General features: G+C 45.4%; 1 protein-coding gene across 1 annotated transcript in view; it reads right to left on the bottom strand.

The window, feature by feature from the left end:
• Positions 1-5,909: 5,909 nt before the first annotated feature.
• The window catches only part of MYO16 (myosin XVI), a 432,663-nt gene continuing 420,124 nt past the window's right edge, over positions 5,910-18,448 (bottom strand). Inside the window, exon 34 of the mRNA XM_044250091.1 lies at positions 5,910-6,137. Coding sequence (XP_044106026.1) covers positions 5,910-6,137 — 228 coding nt within the window. The remainder of the gene's footprint in view (positions 6,138-18,448) is intronic.

Here is an 18,448-nt window from a genome sequence, read left to right as displayed (position 1 = left end):
AGCGAAAGACCTGCAGGGAACCTCCCACAAGAGGAAGGCAGCTGTTCTACCACCAGACCGAGAGCAGGAGCCAGCAGGCGAGTGAGAGTGCTCCCATGTCTCCTTTCATCTCCTACCCATCCTCACTGCATGAGCTCCCAGGCTGGCCAAGGACAGTTTACTGGGGGGACATGGGGAAAGGTGGGTGGCTGGCGGCTGGGTGGAGGGAGGTCCTGTGCTCATGGTTGGTGGAAGGTAAATTGCCCTAGGCGACGTCTGAACACACAAGGAAATAGAAAATAGATTTTAGGTATCTGTGCTAGGAGCTCCCTACCTCACATAGCATGACAGATCCTAGCTAACTGAACAAATGGTTTTCTCTTCCTCTGGGTTAGAAAGCAGGACCATTTCCCATCTCGCCTTCCAGTTGAGTCATCTCACAACTGAGTTGTGGTCAATGGAATATGAGCAGAAGTGACCCGAGCCTCTCTTGGGCAGGATGCGACTCCCCCATGTCCAGCCCTCTGTGTTCCCCTCCGCCCACTGGCTGACTGAAGAGCCCTCCCCAGGCCATGAGGAGGTTGGAGACCTGAGAGGGAATAAGGACCTTTGGTCTCGGGATGACTTCTTGGGGTCCACATGTGTCAGACTGTGAAGTAACGGAGAAATCTAGAATAGTCTACTGTGTGGAACCACCAGCTTCTGTGGTGATTGGTTGAAACAGCCTACCTGAGAGCAAACATAGGTAGGGTTGGAGACTCACCAGGGCCAAACGCCAACTACCGGGAGTAGAACAGGGAGACGTAGCAACTTGTACCTTTAATGAGTTTTCCTTTGAGTCACTGTGGATAAACTTTTGGCTTGTGAATGCTCTTGGCACTAAGTCTTCTGTCTTTGTAGGGTTTGTTTTCATATGGGGCTGAAAGGCAAATGTTCCTGGAGATCAGTAATGAGACAGCGTCACCTCAAATTCCCTCCTTCCCGACCCTTGACAGCCTTCAGGCACTGAAGCAATTTCTACGTGGATTTCCCGTGGCATCTCTTCTCTTCTGCCAGGGAATTTTTCTTGCTTTTTAAAATATAGAATGTTATCTTTTTATAACAGCTTCTACACCCAAGGGAACGACAGCAGTTCACCAATTGCAAAGTTTTCTGGAGAACTATTTCCCCCACAACCCACACACATGTACAACCGACTTACATAAAAAGGTATCAGAAAGTTCCTTTTGTGATATGAAGATTGGTGATTTTATTCAACGGTAATGTTGATGAACCATAATAGGGACTCTGTTGGGTAGCACTGTTTCTCTTGTTACCACTCAAGACCCAGTTTGATTAAATTCAGTTGAACAGATTCCCAAAAATAGGTCTGGTAAAGAAAACCTTTCTTCAGAATGTGGCAGAATTCATACACTTTTCAGTCAATTGTTTGAGATCATGGACCTCAAGCCCCTTTGTTTGCTGAAATCTTAAAAGATCAAAACCTCAAATTGAATTTGGTTTTGTTTCCTTTTTCTGTAGAGCTTTGATCTCTCCCTTGGGATTTATCCATGGTTTCATTCTCTTTCATTCCCTTTAGACTTTAGAAGCTAAGTGGTGACATCAGGAAGGTGTCACGCACCTTGCTTTGAAGCCGCACGTGTTCCCCGGGGCTGTCGGGCAAGGCAAGCCAGTGGATACGCCGGCTATCTGCCCATGACTAATTCAAAGCGAAGCAAAGACACATTCGATGCATTCCTTTTGTGGAGCAACAATGGAAATGAATGCATAGATTTATTCACCTTTAATATTTTCTATGAGAAGACATCAAGGTCTTCTGCCATTGTAACAATCGGGTAAACTACGTACATCCAGATTACATTGTGCTGCTGTCAAAGCATACAAAATAGTTTAGGTATAAAGAGGTTTTTTTTTTTAAATCTGAAAAGTGACGGGAAGAATTAGAACAGGTAATAGGTATGTATGATAGGCAGCTAATAAGACTTAGCCTTTGAAAAACTCATCTTTAAAGTTTTACAAAGCATGCTGGATTTTAGAAAAACTTACTGGAAACACAATAATGGAGCTGCCCAGGGGTCTCCGGTACTTAGGGAAAGTGAAGGGACTACAAAGGTAATTCTTTGCCATCTGTAACTCAGCATGCTACAACCCCATGCTATATGCGTATCTTTGTAACTCACATGGCTAGAACATGGTAGTAGAATCTATTTGATAAAGTCATTGCTTATGAATAAGATGTAAAGGAAGTGGAATGGGGGGGAGAGAATATATTTTTAGTTTTTTGAAAGCAATGCTACTGTTTTGGGAAACCATGAGCATTGCAGAGAATTTACCATTGCACCATAAATAGAAATATAATTGCTTTCATCTGCATTACATGGCTTTTTTATGTGCAGCTAAAAACAATTTGAAAAATGTAATGAAATTACACTGAACTTTTACTCGGAACACAGTTGTTGTTTTTTTCCAGCTAATTTAATGTTTTTTTTTTTTAATTTCCTGATAAGAATAAGCATAAAAATAAACCCTATTAACTTCTAGCTAAAGATATACATTTAAAAGTTTGAAAAAACATTGGCAGTGCAGAGTGATAGCCAGGAGTGAAATGTGTCCCACTGTAGAATGTTATTATATAATAACCTTATGCCCTTTATCGTGACAGGAGCTGGGTTTGATGTCTCGCTGGAAATTGACAGCAATAGAATTTTGATAGAAATTTATCTGTCCTCCTAGACTGTGGAATTCATAACATACTTTTTGTCCAACTTATGTAATGTTTATATGGGATGTTCATTTACAAATCTAAGATTTTAATTGGTTGTTGCTTTTATGGGGTAGATTTATGTAAGCATAATTCTACTAAATTAGGTACCACAATTTAAGAATAGTAATATATTTTTCCACTCTAGAAAATACACTTTAAATCATTTTAACCCACTATAAACATTTTGATAGTAGTTTTTAGAGACCACTCATAAAGCATTTTTTAAAAAAGCAATAAGGTTGGGCAGTGTTTGAACACGGGGTAATAATTCATACCAATTATATTGCTAAACATAAGGTCTCAGGCCCAATAATATATCATAATTCATACCTTATGGTCTGATAGCAATTAAAATACCATCATTAAGTATATTGCAAACATACATAACTGTTGAAATCTTGCTTACATGGAATAACATTCCGTGCTTTATTAAGCAGAATAGTACCTCTGTTCATTTTGTTGACAGTGTCATAATCATTAGAGAACCATGCCGGGAGTACCTTTAATACATACACACAGAATCGGACTTTATCTCTTATTATTATGACTCTTAATAGTGTTTCTATTGTCATGGCTATTCATGCTTTCCAGTCGGCTGCCTGTCCCATCACATCGGAACAGGCACGACAACATGGTTCTAGTTAACACACGCCTGAATGTGGGCTAGAATACCCTCAAAGGGTTTGTTATCTGCCTCTGCAAGGTCAACAAACATTAGATGAGACAAAGGGATTCCTAGACTCAGCCCATATAAATTCTCCCAGATGCCCTTGATACCTCTAGCAGGTGACAGACAGGTCAGCCTACACCTACACACGCCCAAAACTGTGACCAGGTTAACAGAACAGGGGATGGTGTCATTTGGACCAACACGTGTTGGGGACAGCCCACTCCGCGTAAGCTCTCCAGGTAAGTCTTACCTCCCATTTTCACGCAACACTGTATCCCGCAAGAGTCATTTAGTTTGAAGATTTTTAAAGATATATTTTGATATAATGAACAGAACATTTCTGCATATCAAGTTAATGTGACATGGGCTTTGGAACCATAAAGATGAGGGCTTATGATCTGATAGCCTACTTAAGGCTTTAATTCCAGGACGAGTATGTAGATGGTCATTCCCAGGGAGGTCCGTGTTAGGAATAATGTGTGCAAAGTGCCTGCACGGTCATAGCCAGTGTTCAGTGTGCAATGGAAACAAAAGGTACAATGCTGGAACAGTTTGCTTTTCACCCTGGTCCAAATAAATACACTGTGTATGTTGGAGGCGGGTGGAGATCAGTTCAGACTTATGGTCCACGATCATTAGGCAGCTACAGTGTGCAAGGCCAGCCATGTAGGAAGCCATGTAGGTCAAGGAAAGCCGTCTTTTTCCATTGCTGGTGGCTGAGGTGCGGAAGTCAGGTGTTGGGGAGAGGGCGGAGAGCGGCAGTGTGTGGCGTGAAGCAGGAGGTGACCCGGAAGGCCTCCCTGTTAGATGGCATCAGTAATGTTGTTGTTGACCCTGTATTTACTGTGCCTTTCCATTTTCTCTGTTATCATGCTTTAACAGCCCTCCCCATCTCCTACATATAATAAATATTGCCAACCACTCTGGAGTCCACACTCAAGCACCCCCTTCATGGGTGGGTCCCTCTTTAGCCAGTGACCCTGCCCCCATCCCACGGCCCAGGGCCAAATACCAGACAACCAGGGACAGCCTCCCACCTGGAGCCCTTGAAATTATTCAAACTCACCAATTCTAGGCCTGCAAACCTGCCTCCCCATCCTTTTCAAGCACATGGCAATCTAGGCTTGGGCCCCTGGGCTCCCTGGGTTCCCTGGCCCGTTGCCCCCTGGCTGACCCAGACCTTCTTCCCTGGCACCTTAAGAAACTACCTTTTTAAGGGAAATCGTCTGTGGACCTGGCAGCCTTTAATTTCTAAATAAAAAACACATTATTCTCAACACTGACATTTGCCTGCATGGCCGTTATACCTGAATATTCATAAAACCTTTATTTTAAAATAGACCCTTAGAGCCCAAAGCCTGCAGGGGGCTGCGAGCGCAGAGGAAGGCAGACCGTGGGGACAGGACGGCGTCACTGCCCCTGCTCTTCGGCCAGGGACACAGCAACAACCCCAAATAAACACCACCGCCGAAGACTGTAGCTGCACCTTTTATTGGGACGGTGGTACCAACACGGCGTTCCAAGCAGCGAGAACCGCGGTCGGCGGGCGCCGCTGAAGGCATCCCGACCGCCGCAGAAGCACACGGATAAACGGGCGGTTCTGTTACGGGAGGGCTGGGGACTGGAGCAGGGGAGCCAGCGGCACAGCTCCAAGGGGATGGCGACCCTGGGAGGCGGCGTCACCGCCCAGTGCAGCGGGTCCCCGCGGGCTCCTTCGGACTGGGCAGACCTGCGGGGTGACGCTGTCATGCGGCCAGCGGCGACCCGGGAGTCCCCCGTGCTCCACTGAGCTCCCGCGGCCGAGGGTGACGCGGGGACAGGAGATGTCCGGCAGGAGCTGGCCGTGCGCGTCCGCAGAGTCGCGGCCCCGGGGGGACGGGCCTCCCCAGGCGGCCCCACGGAACCCCGGGACCCAGTCCGCGCGCACAGGCTTGACGCGGGCTAAAGCAACGACACGGTCTCGAGGGGGTTAGGTCCTTCAGGTTTAAAAAAGGTGCGGGACGAGAGAAAATTGTAGACACGAGTTTTCACACTTGTGTTTGAAGGGAGCACCAACTGCGGAGAGTTAGAAAACGGGTCAGAAACCGGTCCATCACCATCAGGTTCGTAATGGCCAAACAACACAACCGACGAAGACACCCGGCGTCCGTCGCGGAGGGTATGCTGGGGGCGAGCGGCTGAGGAGCCGGGAGCATCGGCGACCCCGACCCCAGAGCCGGAGCGCGACCCTCGACGGCCCCGCCCGGTCCCGCTGGCGCTGCCCCGCGCTTGTCCAGCGCCTGCTCCACCCGGGGGGCTGCGGGCCGAGAAGCGGAGCGCGTGCCCCGCACGGGCGAGAAGGAACACGCACTCGCGCACACGCACACACACGCACACGCACAGGCACACGCACACGCGCCAGGTCCCGCGGCCTCCGTCCGGAGTCCCGGCCACTCCGTGTAGACGCGCGCCAGGGGCCCCGGCCAGGACGCGGCGGGCCCTTGAGCGCGCGGCCGCTCACAGCCCGTTGTCCCACAGCTCGGAGGGCAGCCGGCCGCAGGACGCGCCCTCGGGCTTCTTCACCAGCGTGGGCTTCTTGCAGGGAGGAGGGGGAGGCGCCCTGGGCTCCGGGGGCTGCAGGAGGCGCTGCCAGTCTTCCCGCCCCTCGCACAGCTTCCGCCTCCAGTCCAGGAGCTCCTGCAGCGCCGCGCTTTCGTTCTCGGAGAGCCGCAGCTGCTGGATGACCTGCGGGGGGAAGAGGGGAGACTTGGAGCAGCAGGTGCTGTGATGGCCAGAGGCAGCGGGAGGGCCCCCCCGGGGCTGCTCTCGCTGGCTTCCAAGCCTTCAGGCGCTGCTGCCTCGGGATACCGCCCCCACCCCGGGGCTGGAAACTGCCAGGTGCAGGCGGCCCACAGAACCGAGCAGGGAGGACAGGAACACTGGCTGAGGAGAGAAACATCCAGGGAATTTCAGGAGCGGGCCCTTCGCCCTCTATTACAGTACACCTTCTTAGAACATCCCATTCCTCCCCCTCATTTATCACAACTGACAGGCTGTGTGTCATCGAACACATTTGGGTTTCTCGAAGTTCCCCCGATTTTAGGGCCCCCCCCATCTAGTCAGTACTAGTCCACATCTGTTCAGGGAGCATGAGTCTACTCCTGACTACGAGGCATCAGCCCAGGGATGGGGCTGCTCGGGAGAGCCCATCCACGGTCAGTGTTAACAGGGAACTGCGCGGATACAGACCCGGTCTCCAGTACCAAAGTGAGGTCAAGGACAGCCCACCCTGCAACAGGGAACGAGTTACAGGTCCTTGAAAACACTTGCGACCTCACCGGGGCCTCAGCACACGCTCTAGGTTGCAGCGGCAAATCAGAGCAGTGATCTGAACCAGCAGCGGGTGCTCGCTGTCCTTGGGTGCAGACAGACAGAACTTGATGGACCTTTGCAGGACAGCATCACAATGTGATTGCATGGGCTTCTTCCTGTCGCTTCCCTAGGACACCATTGCTCTGGGCATCCTCAAGTGAGTGTTCAGACATCACAGCGGGGATCCCGGGGAGAATTCAGAAGAAACTAGACGTCCCAGCCCACTTCCAAAGGCCCTCCTGCTTTGTGGTCATGCAGCTCCCAGCCTCCCCAGCAAAACGAACGAGAGTGAATGAAAGCGGGCTAGAGCTGAAGACCAGCGTCCCTTTGCTATGCTCCCTTTCTCCTCTCCCTACGTGGGATTGGGTGGAATCCGTGTGCCTCCTTTGCGATTGTGTTTTAGCGCCTCTACTGCCTCTACTGTACACCTGGCGATTACTATCAGCTGCCATCTCGTTCACTCTGTGGATACTGAGCTCTTGTAGATCCACAGTCCTTGGCCCACGTTCAGCAGATAGAGCAATCTGCGGATAAGACTCTCACGGGATTTATTATGAGAGTATATAATTGATGGAAGAATATTTTTACCATCTGAACTGATTTTCCCCCCAGCTTCCTTGAGGTATTGTTTTTGTTAAGTAACCTAACTTTACGCTGATCTAATTAGAAACAAAACAGGAAAACTTCCCACCTGCAGAGGGTTTTTAAGGTCATGTCAGGTTACTGCTCCCATTGTAAAGATGAAAAAAAAAAGAGACAAATTACCAAAATCATATATTTAGAGCATCAGATAGCTCTGGCAAACTGAGAACCAGAGAAACTGAAATTCTGAATCTTTCTGAACAGATAATGACCAGCTGTTTTCTTTTTTTTCCCCTCTCCTGGGACATTTGCCAATTCTGAGCTCTTCTGTAGGTCTAGAGAGCCCTTTTTTCGAAGACAGAGAAACTGTACAGTATGTTGCAGTTGTAAGAGACGAGAGACACAGATTGGGAATTTGCAGACCCTCAGATGATACCATTTTCCCCAAGAGATATTTGTTAAGTTCTCCAGCTGTATGCGTGAGTGGTGCTTTAGGCCAAAAGCTTACAAAAAACCAGAGTGAAATCCCCTGGGGTGTTTGAGGTGCTTCAGAAGAGGGTGGGATAGGGGGAGAGAATAGCTTCAAGCGCCTGACTAGTCTCGTCTTGGAGACTTGCAGATTTTTGCACAGCCTGGAGAGGGGGGCAAGACCTCTGAAATGCACAGCTGGAACGAATCTGGGCTCTTCCAGAGCTAAGGAACAAAAACACCCACAGGCCAAAGCTCAGGCGGGTGCTGCCTGCAGGCGAGAGGCAGAGCAGAGGCTGCTTCTGCACCGCGGCTCAATCCGGGATTGGACTGAGGCCTCCCGCCCGTGCCTTTGCCCCCTAATGGGATGGTGGCATCTCTCCCTTGTAGTGCGCAGCCTCGGCAGCATCTACAGTTTGTTGACCCACGACGCTTACTGCGTGATCAGAAATGACATGCGGAGAGATAAGGAAATTCACTAAAAATCAGAGCGTGAAACAGATTCACAGATGATCCTGATTTAGGGCTCGTCGATAGAGACTTTAAAATACCTGTGATGATGACATGCTTAGGAGAGAGGAAATGATGGACAAACCGAAGACGTGAAGACGCGGAACAGACACACATAAAAGGAATTCCAGAGGGAAGAGATAGGCAAAGAATGTGACAGGGCAGTCCTCAAAGAGATAAGTTTCCCAAACTTCCAAAGGGCATCAATCCACACACCCAAGAGGCTCAGTGAAACCACACAAAAGGCAAACACACACAGGCCCCCACCAGCAGTGAGAAAGCACAGGGTAGATCCTCTTAAAACAAAGACAAAGGAAAAAGCTTTAAAATCTACAGGAAAGAGACACATTCCCTTCAGAGGAACAACAATGAGAGGGAAAGCTAACTTCTAAGCAGAAGACAGAAAATAATGAGTTAAAGTACTGGAAGAAACTCATTCAGCCTAAAACTCTACTCTCAATAAAAATAACCCTCAAAAGGTAAGATAGAGATACCTTTAGACAACAAAAGGGGAAAATTTGCCATCAGAAGTCTCTCATTTTTTTTAAGGAGAAGGAAAATGACCCCAGGTGGAAAAAATTGAAACTTAAGAGAGAATCAAGTTTTTAAATTTCTTAATTCTTAATTAAGTTTCTTAATTCATGGACACCAGAATTAAATCCAAGGGTAAATAGAAGTTAGCTGTTGGGATACCTTATGGACCATAAATTATCTGTAGAACCGGAATGCACACCAAGGACGACCGGTGAAAGCCAGGAGGGGTTGCGGGGAGTTTCGAGGCGGTAGGCTTCTAGCAGCATTAGGAAAATGGTCAGGGTAACAAAAGTCCCTTAAGAGGCAGTAAGTAGAAAATGCATGCTTTCTTCTCTAGTCAAACTGTAGAACACGCGGGGAGAGAACATGTAATTACACGTGAAATTACATACAGGAAATGTGAAACAATAAATATTCCATTAATCTAAAAGAGAACAAGAAGGATACCAAAGTCCCATGAAAATGGAGGCAGGTCTGGGGCACCTGGGTGGCTCAGTGGGTTAAACCGCTGCCTTCGTCTCATGTCATGATCTCAGGGTCCTGGGATCGAGGCCCACATCGGGCTCTCTGCTCAGCAGGGAGCCTGCTTCCTCCTCTCTCTCTCTGCCTGCCTCTCTGCCTACTTGTAATCTCTCTCTGTCAAATAAATAAATAAAAATCTTAAAACAAAACAAAACAAAACAAAACAAAAAAACGGAGGCAGGTCTAACAAGACAGAGTAAAGCATAAAAGCCGGACCAGCAGAATGCACATCTCCGCCCAGCAGCCGGCCTTGCTTTTCCATGGCCGGATGCACAGACCGTGGATGCCGGGGCACCGGAGAGCCACGCAGCTCTGTCCCCACGCCAGCTCCAGAGCACATCCGTTCTGGGTCTCTTCTCAATCCCAGACTCTCTTCCGCAGCCCTTCATAATGACCAAAACCGTGCATGAGGTGGGCCTCCGCCAAGCCGTTCCTAACCGGAACGCACTTCCAGATAGAGCCACTCTGCGGCTGCTGATCTGACAGGGGTGGAGGGGAAGCTTTTGATGGAAAATGTCCCAAATCCCCTGAGCTACTGCCTCAATGTTTGGGGGGAAAAAAAAAACAAATGCTCTCTATCCTTTCAAAGCTTCTCAGTGTTTACTAAAAATATCTGAATTCCCAAGTACACTGTAAAAGGTGAGACTTATATACCCAATCCACTAGAAAGCATTTTCTTAATGAGGCTATTGATGTCTTGAATAATGTAGTAAGTAAAGAAGAACCCCATCTTCCAATCAACAACCAGGCGCTTTCCATGCTTCCTTGATAAGCAGAAACGTGACTGATGTTTGCAATAATCAACGAATGCTCAGAATAAACCCTTCATTGAGAGATCCCATGGAACTTTATTGTCTATTACAGAGATTAATAGGTGTTGAGTAAAATCTAATAGGTACCTAAGGGTAGTTGCCAGAATGGTCTAAATGAGATGGTAACATACTAACTATTGATTTTCCTTTGAAGAAAGAAAAATAAAGAATTTTCACAAGTTATTCCTTAAATGAGAGTTAAAATTCTATGTAAGGATACATCATAGGTCACTATTTGCAACATAAAGAAGTTCAGAGGGGATTTTAAAATTATAATCCGTGAGACGATGATTAGATCAGAAGATAGGAACGGTGTGCCCCGAACGATGTTTAATCTGCTCTATTTAGATTTATTGAATTTATTAGATCGTGAGGCACAAAAATCACATCTGTCAAAAGCCGTAAAAGGGCTTTAATATTTTAGAATAGCAAACAATGGCAACTATGGATATTATTTAAACGATGGTCAAGTAATATACAAGCACTACAAAGTGTTCACAATGTTACCCAGCACTCCGCAAACATCACAATCAGTGTTTCTGCATTCTGCAAGTTTCGTGTCCTGTCGGTAATAACAAAAACCCGCACAGCTTCCTCTACCACTATTTCATGCTTCATGATAAATTACGTATGATCATTAAGAAGGCAAGAATGACTTTGAAACAAAAATTTTGGTTTGGAAAATAGACTCGTGACTACAGACAACACACGTCTGGTCACCAGATCAGAGGTGGGTGGGGGATGGGGGAAATAGGGGACGGGGACTTAACAGGATGAAAAAAAAATTTTTTTTTTAATTAAGTTTTGGTATTGAAAGGGAACCATTTCTTTTCAGCAAGAGAGGGAGTGATGCTGGGGACCAAGGGTACCGCTGGAAATGGGCGCCTTCTTCCCCCTCACCCCCCGCCCATGTATCCTTATTTCTTCATTGGCTACAGGTGTCCTACTGGGATCTTGTAACTTGAAGCTTGTTTACCTTGCTTCAAAGATCTATCTCCACCCCGTGTCCCTGCAGACAGCTCGCCACTTTCTTATTTTCTTTTTGGGCGTGTTTTATACTACAGTGTTTGGACACAAAATCATCTTTCAGAACCAAAAAGCAAGTGTTAATGACTGGAGATGTAAAAATTGTCCCCTACCTATGATCCCTTGGCTGTCCACGCTGTCCCATCTTTGTGCTCCACGAATGTGACAAATATCTTGCCTTTAAAGGAACTCCGAAGCATGCAAAACACACAACTGTCTTCACTTGTTGCACACAGCATAGCGATGCGGAAGATGTCTTTTAAAAATCTCCCCTCTCCCGATCTACGTGGGAAACGGGGCTTACAGAGGAGGGTCTGGAGAAACTCCACAGAGGATGTATGCTCTGAATGTTAAAAAAGGAGGCTGCCACCATTGGAAAAGGGGAAAGAAGAGGTGAGAAGAAGCGTTTCGTAGGACTCGATGTAGACAAGTCAAGAGGGACACCAGACTTCATCCTCTCCCAAAGCATCACTGGCCCACGAGCGCCCCAGGGCTCGCTCGAGGAGACGCAGCATGGTCTAAAACCCAGTCCCTGGCAACTGGGGTGCGGGTCAGAATCCTGCATTTGCCAACAAGCCCGTCAGCTTCCTCATCTGTGAGGTGGGCTGGCAGGAACAGTCCACCTCAACAAAACGCGGCATGGTTTACAGGAGTAACGTGCGCGGGCCACTTGACAGCGCGCCTTCAAGAAGCAGCCAGTGCCCTATAAATGCAGGGTCTTATGGTTTTGTCATTGTTTGCTCTTGGACTTGAGAAAAACCCTAAACATTGCTGAATTATGATTATCCTGAAGAGTCGAACAGATAACATTACATGAGAACACTTCTCACAATTACATGAGAACACTTCTATAACATAACATAGTCTCTTCCTTATCAACAAGGAAATCTCACATACTGAGCAACCCACTGGATTCATTCTATACACATAAATATATGCACACACATAAATACATTATTTATATATTATTAAATATATATTTAATAAAATAATATATATTTTATTAATCATAAAATAAAATACATTTATATGTCATTAAATATAAATATATCATTTTATATTATATATTATAATAGTATAATAATATATTATTTTATATTATATATATAAATTTATATATATATAAATTTAAAACTAAAGAAAGTTATACGGGAAGAAATGAAAGGTCCAGAGTTTCTCTGAATTTCAGGAGTAAGATAAACAGATTTTAGTGAATAGTAAATAGCTATTTGTATATGTTATTTTTGGGGTCCTCGCATTCTTGGATAACTTAGTATTTAGTGCGTTTTTCTTTACAAAATAGTTTTTCAAAAGCACTATAATCATTAAGCTAGTGCTCAGCAAGACTTTAATCTCTGACTTTGTGTTTTATTTACAAGCGGACGACACAGGGAATATTACTGATATCGCTGCAGATTAATGAGGAAACAGTGGATGGGTTTAGTATGCAAGTGAGGCATCCTCCTCTGAGAAGGAGCTAAGCCAGACCGCAGCCTGGGCGAGGTGGGCCGTTGCCCCGCAGTTCAAGCCGAGAGAAGCGGCGGAACCTTGAGGTCCCCAAGGACCCAGGGTCGTAGACACGGACCCACGTTCATGGCATCTGAGTCCGACCACCTTCACTTTGTTATCAGTCATTTCATTTCAGCTGAACAAAATTGCACCTAGCACGAATGTTGTAAACGTCAATTTTTTGCTTCTGTAGGTTTGTGTCGTGTGAATTTGTAAGTTTGCTTTGGTTTTACAGCTGTAATGGAAGGTGATAGTCTACAGAGATCTAACGGAACAGCGTGTGTCCTACTAGTATAATAAATTGACCTAAGAAACGTTCAGGGTTAGGGGAATCTTGCTTCTGTTTAAAAAGGGTCACATGGGGCGCCTGGGTGGCTCAGTCAGTGAAGCGTCTGCCTTCTGCTAATTCATGACCCAGGACCCTGGGAATGACCCCCATGTTGGGGCTCCCTGCTCAGTGGGGAGGCTGCTTCTCTCTTACCCTCTGCTCTCTCACTCAACTAAATAAATAGCATCTTTAAAATAAAATTTAAAAGAGGTCACATAAGATACTTAAGTAGGAAAATGTGGATCCATGTGGGTAGAAGTCTCTGGAGGTAGAATGTGTTCTTGCTCAGACCGGGGGTGTCCTTTCGAGTCCAAAGCGAGTAAATTAATCTCTACCCGGGTGCCCAGGGCCCTTGGAGAGCTGAAACAGAGGTCATGTACGAATGCCCAGCGACATGCTTGAGAGAAGGGAGAAAGTTTATCACAGTCGTCAGTGAGAAAGAACGGGCTGAAAACTTAAGCAAACAGGCATTGATTTGGGCCGCCGGAATTGCAGCTTGGAAGAAGGATTCAGGCAGAAACCTGACTCCCATGCTCCGAGGAGACAGGACAGAGTAATAACGGTGAAGGTCATGAGTACCGTTCTCAGTCAGGTCCTCCATTTACAACAGGGATTAAGACCGGCTTAACCGGGGTTGGTTGGATTCATTTACACGTTAGGGTTAGAGAAACTTTTGGAAGCTGGTTTCTCTTGAAGTGAAGAAAGCAAAGGACCTGTCCTCGGGTCCTGATGAGAAGGACTCAGGTGCAGGCAGAGGGTTTGCAGCAGGCGACAAGTCTGGGCTCCTTCCAGGAGGATGTGCATAAATTCCTCCTCCCTTATGGCCTCCCGAGGCTATTTTAAAAAAGACTCTCTTAACTGGGTTTGCTTGCTGTGTATTGAAATCTCCTCTTACACAGTATATTAGATTTCTGGTTTCATTTTTCAAAAAGTAAATTTAGGGGCCCTGGGCACCTCACCGCCATCCAGGACAGGGAAGGAAAGGGAGAGAGATCCTTCAAGAAATGGCCAGACGGACCCTGAGCACGTTCTTACACTTGAGAGGCAGGTTCTCCTGTCACGGATTCAGATACGGTCCTTGCAAACACCATAAAACCCTGGGAACTCACTCAAAATGTTCTGTTGCCCTGAAATCACATCAGGCGTGGGTGGTCCCAGACCCATTAGTTACTCTGAGTTCACACATGTCTAGATGGCTTTGATTGGCTAGTGAGCGGGCCCCCGGAAAGACAGCGGGACCGTCACCCCAGCCTTCTGGGTGACCGACGCATGCGATGCGTCTGACACTCAAGTTTATCCCATGCAGTGGCCCGAATGTCTGTGTCCCCCCAAATTTGCATGTCAGAATCCTCACCCCCGGTGTGGTGTTGTTTGTGGTTGGGGCCTGAGGGAGGCAATTAAGTCACGAGGATGGACCCCATGAATGGGGTCAGTGGTTTTATTAAAGCTCTCGCAAAGCTGCCTCACCCTTTCCACCCGGTAGGACGCGGAGAGACATCTGTAACCCCGAAGGGCCCCTCCCCGACCATGCCGGCAACCCCGATCTTGGACTTGTAGCCTCCAGAACCCCGAGAAAGACATATCTGTCGTTGATAAGCCACGCCGTCTGCGGCATTTCTTACAGAAGCCTGAAGGACTAAGACGTCCCATGCCCAGAATTATTATTTTTGGATGGCCTGGGGGAAAAATGATACTATTGTGTAACAGGTACAAACCCCAGGCTTCTAGAAAAGGGTGCAGACCATCTGTCACACTCAATGCCTTTGAAACCAATATCAGTGGAGAATCTAATAATATACCTGGAAATTATTCTGTGATTTTTATTTTTAAATTTGACATTCGAAACAAGTATGAAAGCTTCAAAGCTTAGGTGATTAGCTTCAATCACCACTTGGTGATTTGGTATGGGAGAGCAGAAAGTCACAGTCCCCTGGGAGCTGGGACAACCAGACCCCTCAAAGGAACTGACGGGTAGGAAGCCCTGCTCAGCCCCTCGAGGCAGGCAGCATCCCCGGAGTCCCCGCTACGTCTATAGCCTCCTGTCAGCTCAGACCCTCCAAGCCACAGCCTCGTGTCCTCCCTTCTGCTCTGAAGCAAAGATCACAGAAGGGGAAGCCACGCCATCCACACTTAACAAACAGGTGCCTCCGAACACCCTGATTCAAGCTCCCAGCAGGTGTGAGCAGGCATGTCAATGACCACGGTCCAGACATGTCCCCGTGGGCTGGAGCACCCATCCCCCAACAATATCCCCTCCTTTCAGGGGGGCCTTAACAAGAAGACTTCAGCGATCCGGTAATCTCGAGAAAACAGGGCCACTTACAAACACTGGCTATTACCACCTCGACAACTCACTGTGGGTTTTCTTTCTTTCTTTCTTTCTTTCTTTTTTTTTTTTTTTTTTAAGGGTTTTGTTTGAGAAAATCTTGCTGTTTTGATACTTAGAAGTTCAAGACATGAATCTTAGTGTCCATTTCCCCACCCGGACTTGGAAAGTTATTTTGTGCCTTCTAATGTCCAGAGGTATAGGCGGACATGAAGACAAGAATCTGATAAAGGAACGTAAAAACTGAGCTCCTGAAAGTTCTACATCTCAAGGGGGACACTTCTCATTAGTTTGCTCACTTTCCGGGTCAAAATCCACGGAAACTCTCACAACCCAGAGGGAAACCCAATGTGATGTGAAGGCTTCATGAGGTTATTATATGTCTTCTTATTAATTTTCAATAGTTTTCTATGCTGTCATTAATAGAGTTCTATGAGATGAACTAATTAAAAAATGAGATATAAATTTCTTTACTTCCTGTGGATATGCATTTCTGTGAATAATATTAATACATGTAAATTAATAATTTGCTGCTGATTTTTTACCCTAAGTCTTTCCCTTCCAGGATAAAAATAGACTTTGTTAAATAATTCATATGTAAAATCATGTTGCTGTTCATTTGTCACAGAGTTGATTTTTCTATTGACTAATCACCCAAAGGTGAAAAGAGGCATTTACTGACATTTATGGAAATTAAAAGAAGGAATCTTCGTGGCTGACTGAATGGTGAACATTAGTGTTTCAAATGCAAATCCCTTTTCTACTTGATGCTAACAAGATGTTGGAGGAAAAAAAAAAAACGCTAAAAAGTGAAATTCGAAAATCACAGTTTGTAAAGCCAAAGTCTGTCTCAATAGATCCAAGAGAAGTGGCATCGAGTAACATGTGATTCAAAAAAGTCTTTGATTAAAGTGTTGTATATTTTCATACTTCTACAAAATCTTAAGAAAATGATCTGAATGTGAAAGCAGAATTTCTGGTTTAGGCAAAGAGAGCTGATCTTTTTAAATTTGGAAATAGCTATTTATACAGAGACTCAATTAAGTTCATCTTATTATTTTGTTTCTCTTGTTGCCATTTTGTTTCCTTCATTACCAAAGGGTTCGATAAAGGGAAAAATATCGCTTCAAAGGCACTTTACAAATCCTCTTGTAAGCAAGAGTAGCTACCTCTGAATATCAGGCAGTGAAGAGGGGAAGAAAGGATTTTAGCTTTTCACCTTGTCTGTACACTTTGATTTCTTAAAAAAGATAGTAACCGTTCTTAACTTTCATAAGTAATATTATATTGGAATACATTTAATATCATTTAAAAGGACATTTATTTGCATTTTGTGGCTGATTTTAGGCTAATAGCTTTGAATAAAAATGGACTCTGATGAGTGAATGTATATTTCTTCCTATTAATGGAAAGTTATAAAATAGAAATTTATGATTGTATTATACATCATGCAATGTAATTAATTTGTGGCACTCTGGGTTATGGATTTTGTATGAGTTCTGGTCTTTTACCTCAATTCACTTAAGAAAACATGACAGTATCAGTAAAAGTGACTAGAGTATAACAAAATTGATAACATATATTTAGGGTATGTTTATAATAATGACGTATTATAGTAATGGGGGTCAAATCCATGGATTATATAGAAAAACATAAATCTACTATATTGGAAATACAGAAAGTAATAGCATTATGATTTCTTCTAAAACATTTTTCTCGGGATTTTATAGGGGACTCAGTGCAAACAGCAGGAGGGTATTATTGAGGACAATTAATCTACTAGATTTTCTGTCTCCAAAGAAAAGATCTATTCGCATAATCTGTATGTTTGAAAATCTTCAATGTGACCCCTTTGCCTGGTCTAAGCAAGCAAGTCTACACACTTCAGGAGGTTACAGAAATTCCCGTATTTTCTGGCCACGCTGATTAGTCCAATGTCCTTACCGTACGTGCTCACAGTCTCTCGGTCTGTCCCACCACACAGAGCCACACCTAGAATTCTAGAATTCGCTTTCTTTCTACAGCAGTCCTGGTTCGTATGCTCACACGCAGAGTGCTCTGAGGTCTCTGAGGGCCTATTTCCAACCTCATCTTCATGATACTGTTTTATATTCTTCAAGCATTTTCACACGTTACTATTCTAGTACTTTCTCATAATCATGTGAAGTAATAAGCAGGCTTTGTAGTATTAGCCTCATTTCACAGGAGCTGAAATTCATCTTTAAAGCCCAAGCTCACTTGGCTAGTAAGTGGTGTAGTCAGAACACAAATTCGAGTACACCAAGTTCAGTCAACCTTCCGGGGCACTAGTCAATGACTTTGGCCTCCAAGAAGCCTTCCTGGTGCGCCGATCAGGGAACGCGTGTTCCTTCCGTGACTGTACAGTGGAAGGCCCGCCCTGTGACGCTTTCTACGGGACTGCGAGCCACAGTACGACCCGCTTCCTCAAAGGGGCTGCCATGCAAACCGAGCAGCAAAACATAAAAGCAGAAAGAGATGAATAGAGACGCTTAAACGTCACAGAACCACAAGCATGTCATGAGGGAACGCGGCATTAACCGACTAACAGTGTCTGCATAATTATTGTCATTGGAGTACAGAGGAGACACGACTCATTTCAAAGTGATCTATTGGCCAAGAAATTCGTACTGGGATGGGGCATTTGATTTGGAGTGAAATGGTGCGTGGGATACAAAAAGAGGGAAGGACATTTGGGTTGAGTTCTAAAGGGAATGGTGTTCATGGTAGTAAAGTATCCCACAGCTTTGGAGGACGGAGAGGTGGCAGAGCAGCCCTTTCCCCACTCGTTCAACTGGCCGGGACCCGCACGGCTGTGAAGGACACAGTTTATCTGTTAATTTATTAATGTCTCATCATATTTTTTTTTTTCTGGAAACAACCACAATCTGTATGTTGTGGCATTAGATATAATGAAATAAGAAAGAGAAAAAAAAAACCACCTTAAGAAACTAGATGTTAATAAAATAATCTAATCCAAGGAGATTTTTAAAAAACAGCTCTAATTAGGAGAGGGACACAGTTTAGCAATTCCCTTGGCTGTGGAAGT

Source organism: Neovison vison, chromosome 5 (assembly GCF_020171115.1).
Source record: "Neovison vison isolate M4711 chromosome 5, ASM_NN_V1, whole genome shotgun sequence".
NCBI classification, from domain to species: Eukaryota; Metazoa; Chordata; class Mammalia; order Carnivora; family Mustelidae; genus Neogale; species Neogale vison.
This window is presented reverse-complemented; position numbering and strand designations above follow the sequence as displayed.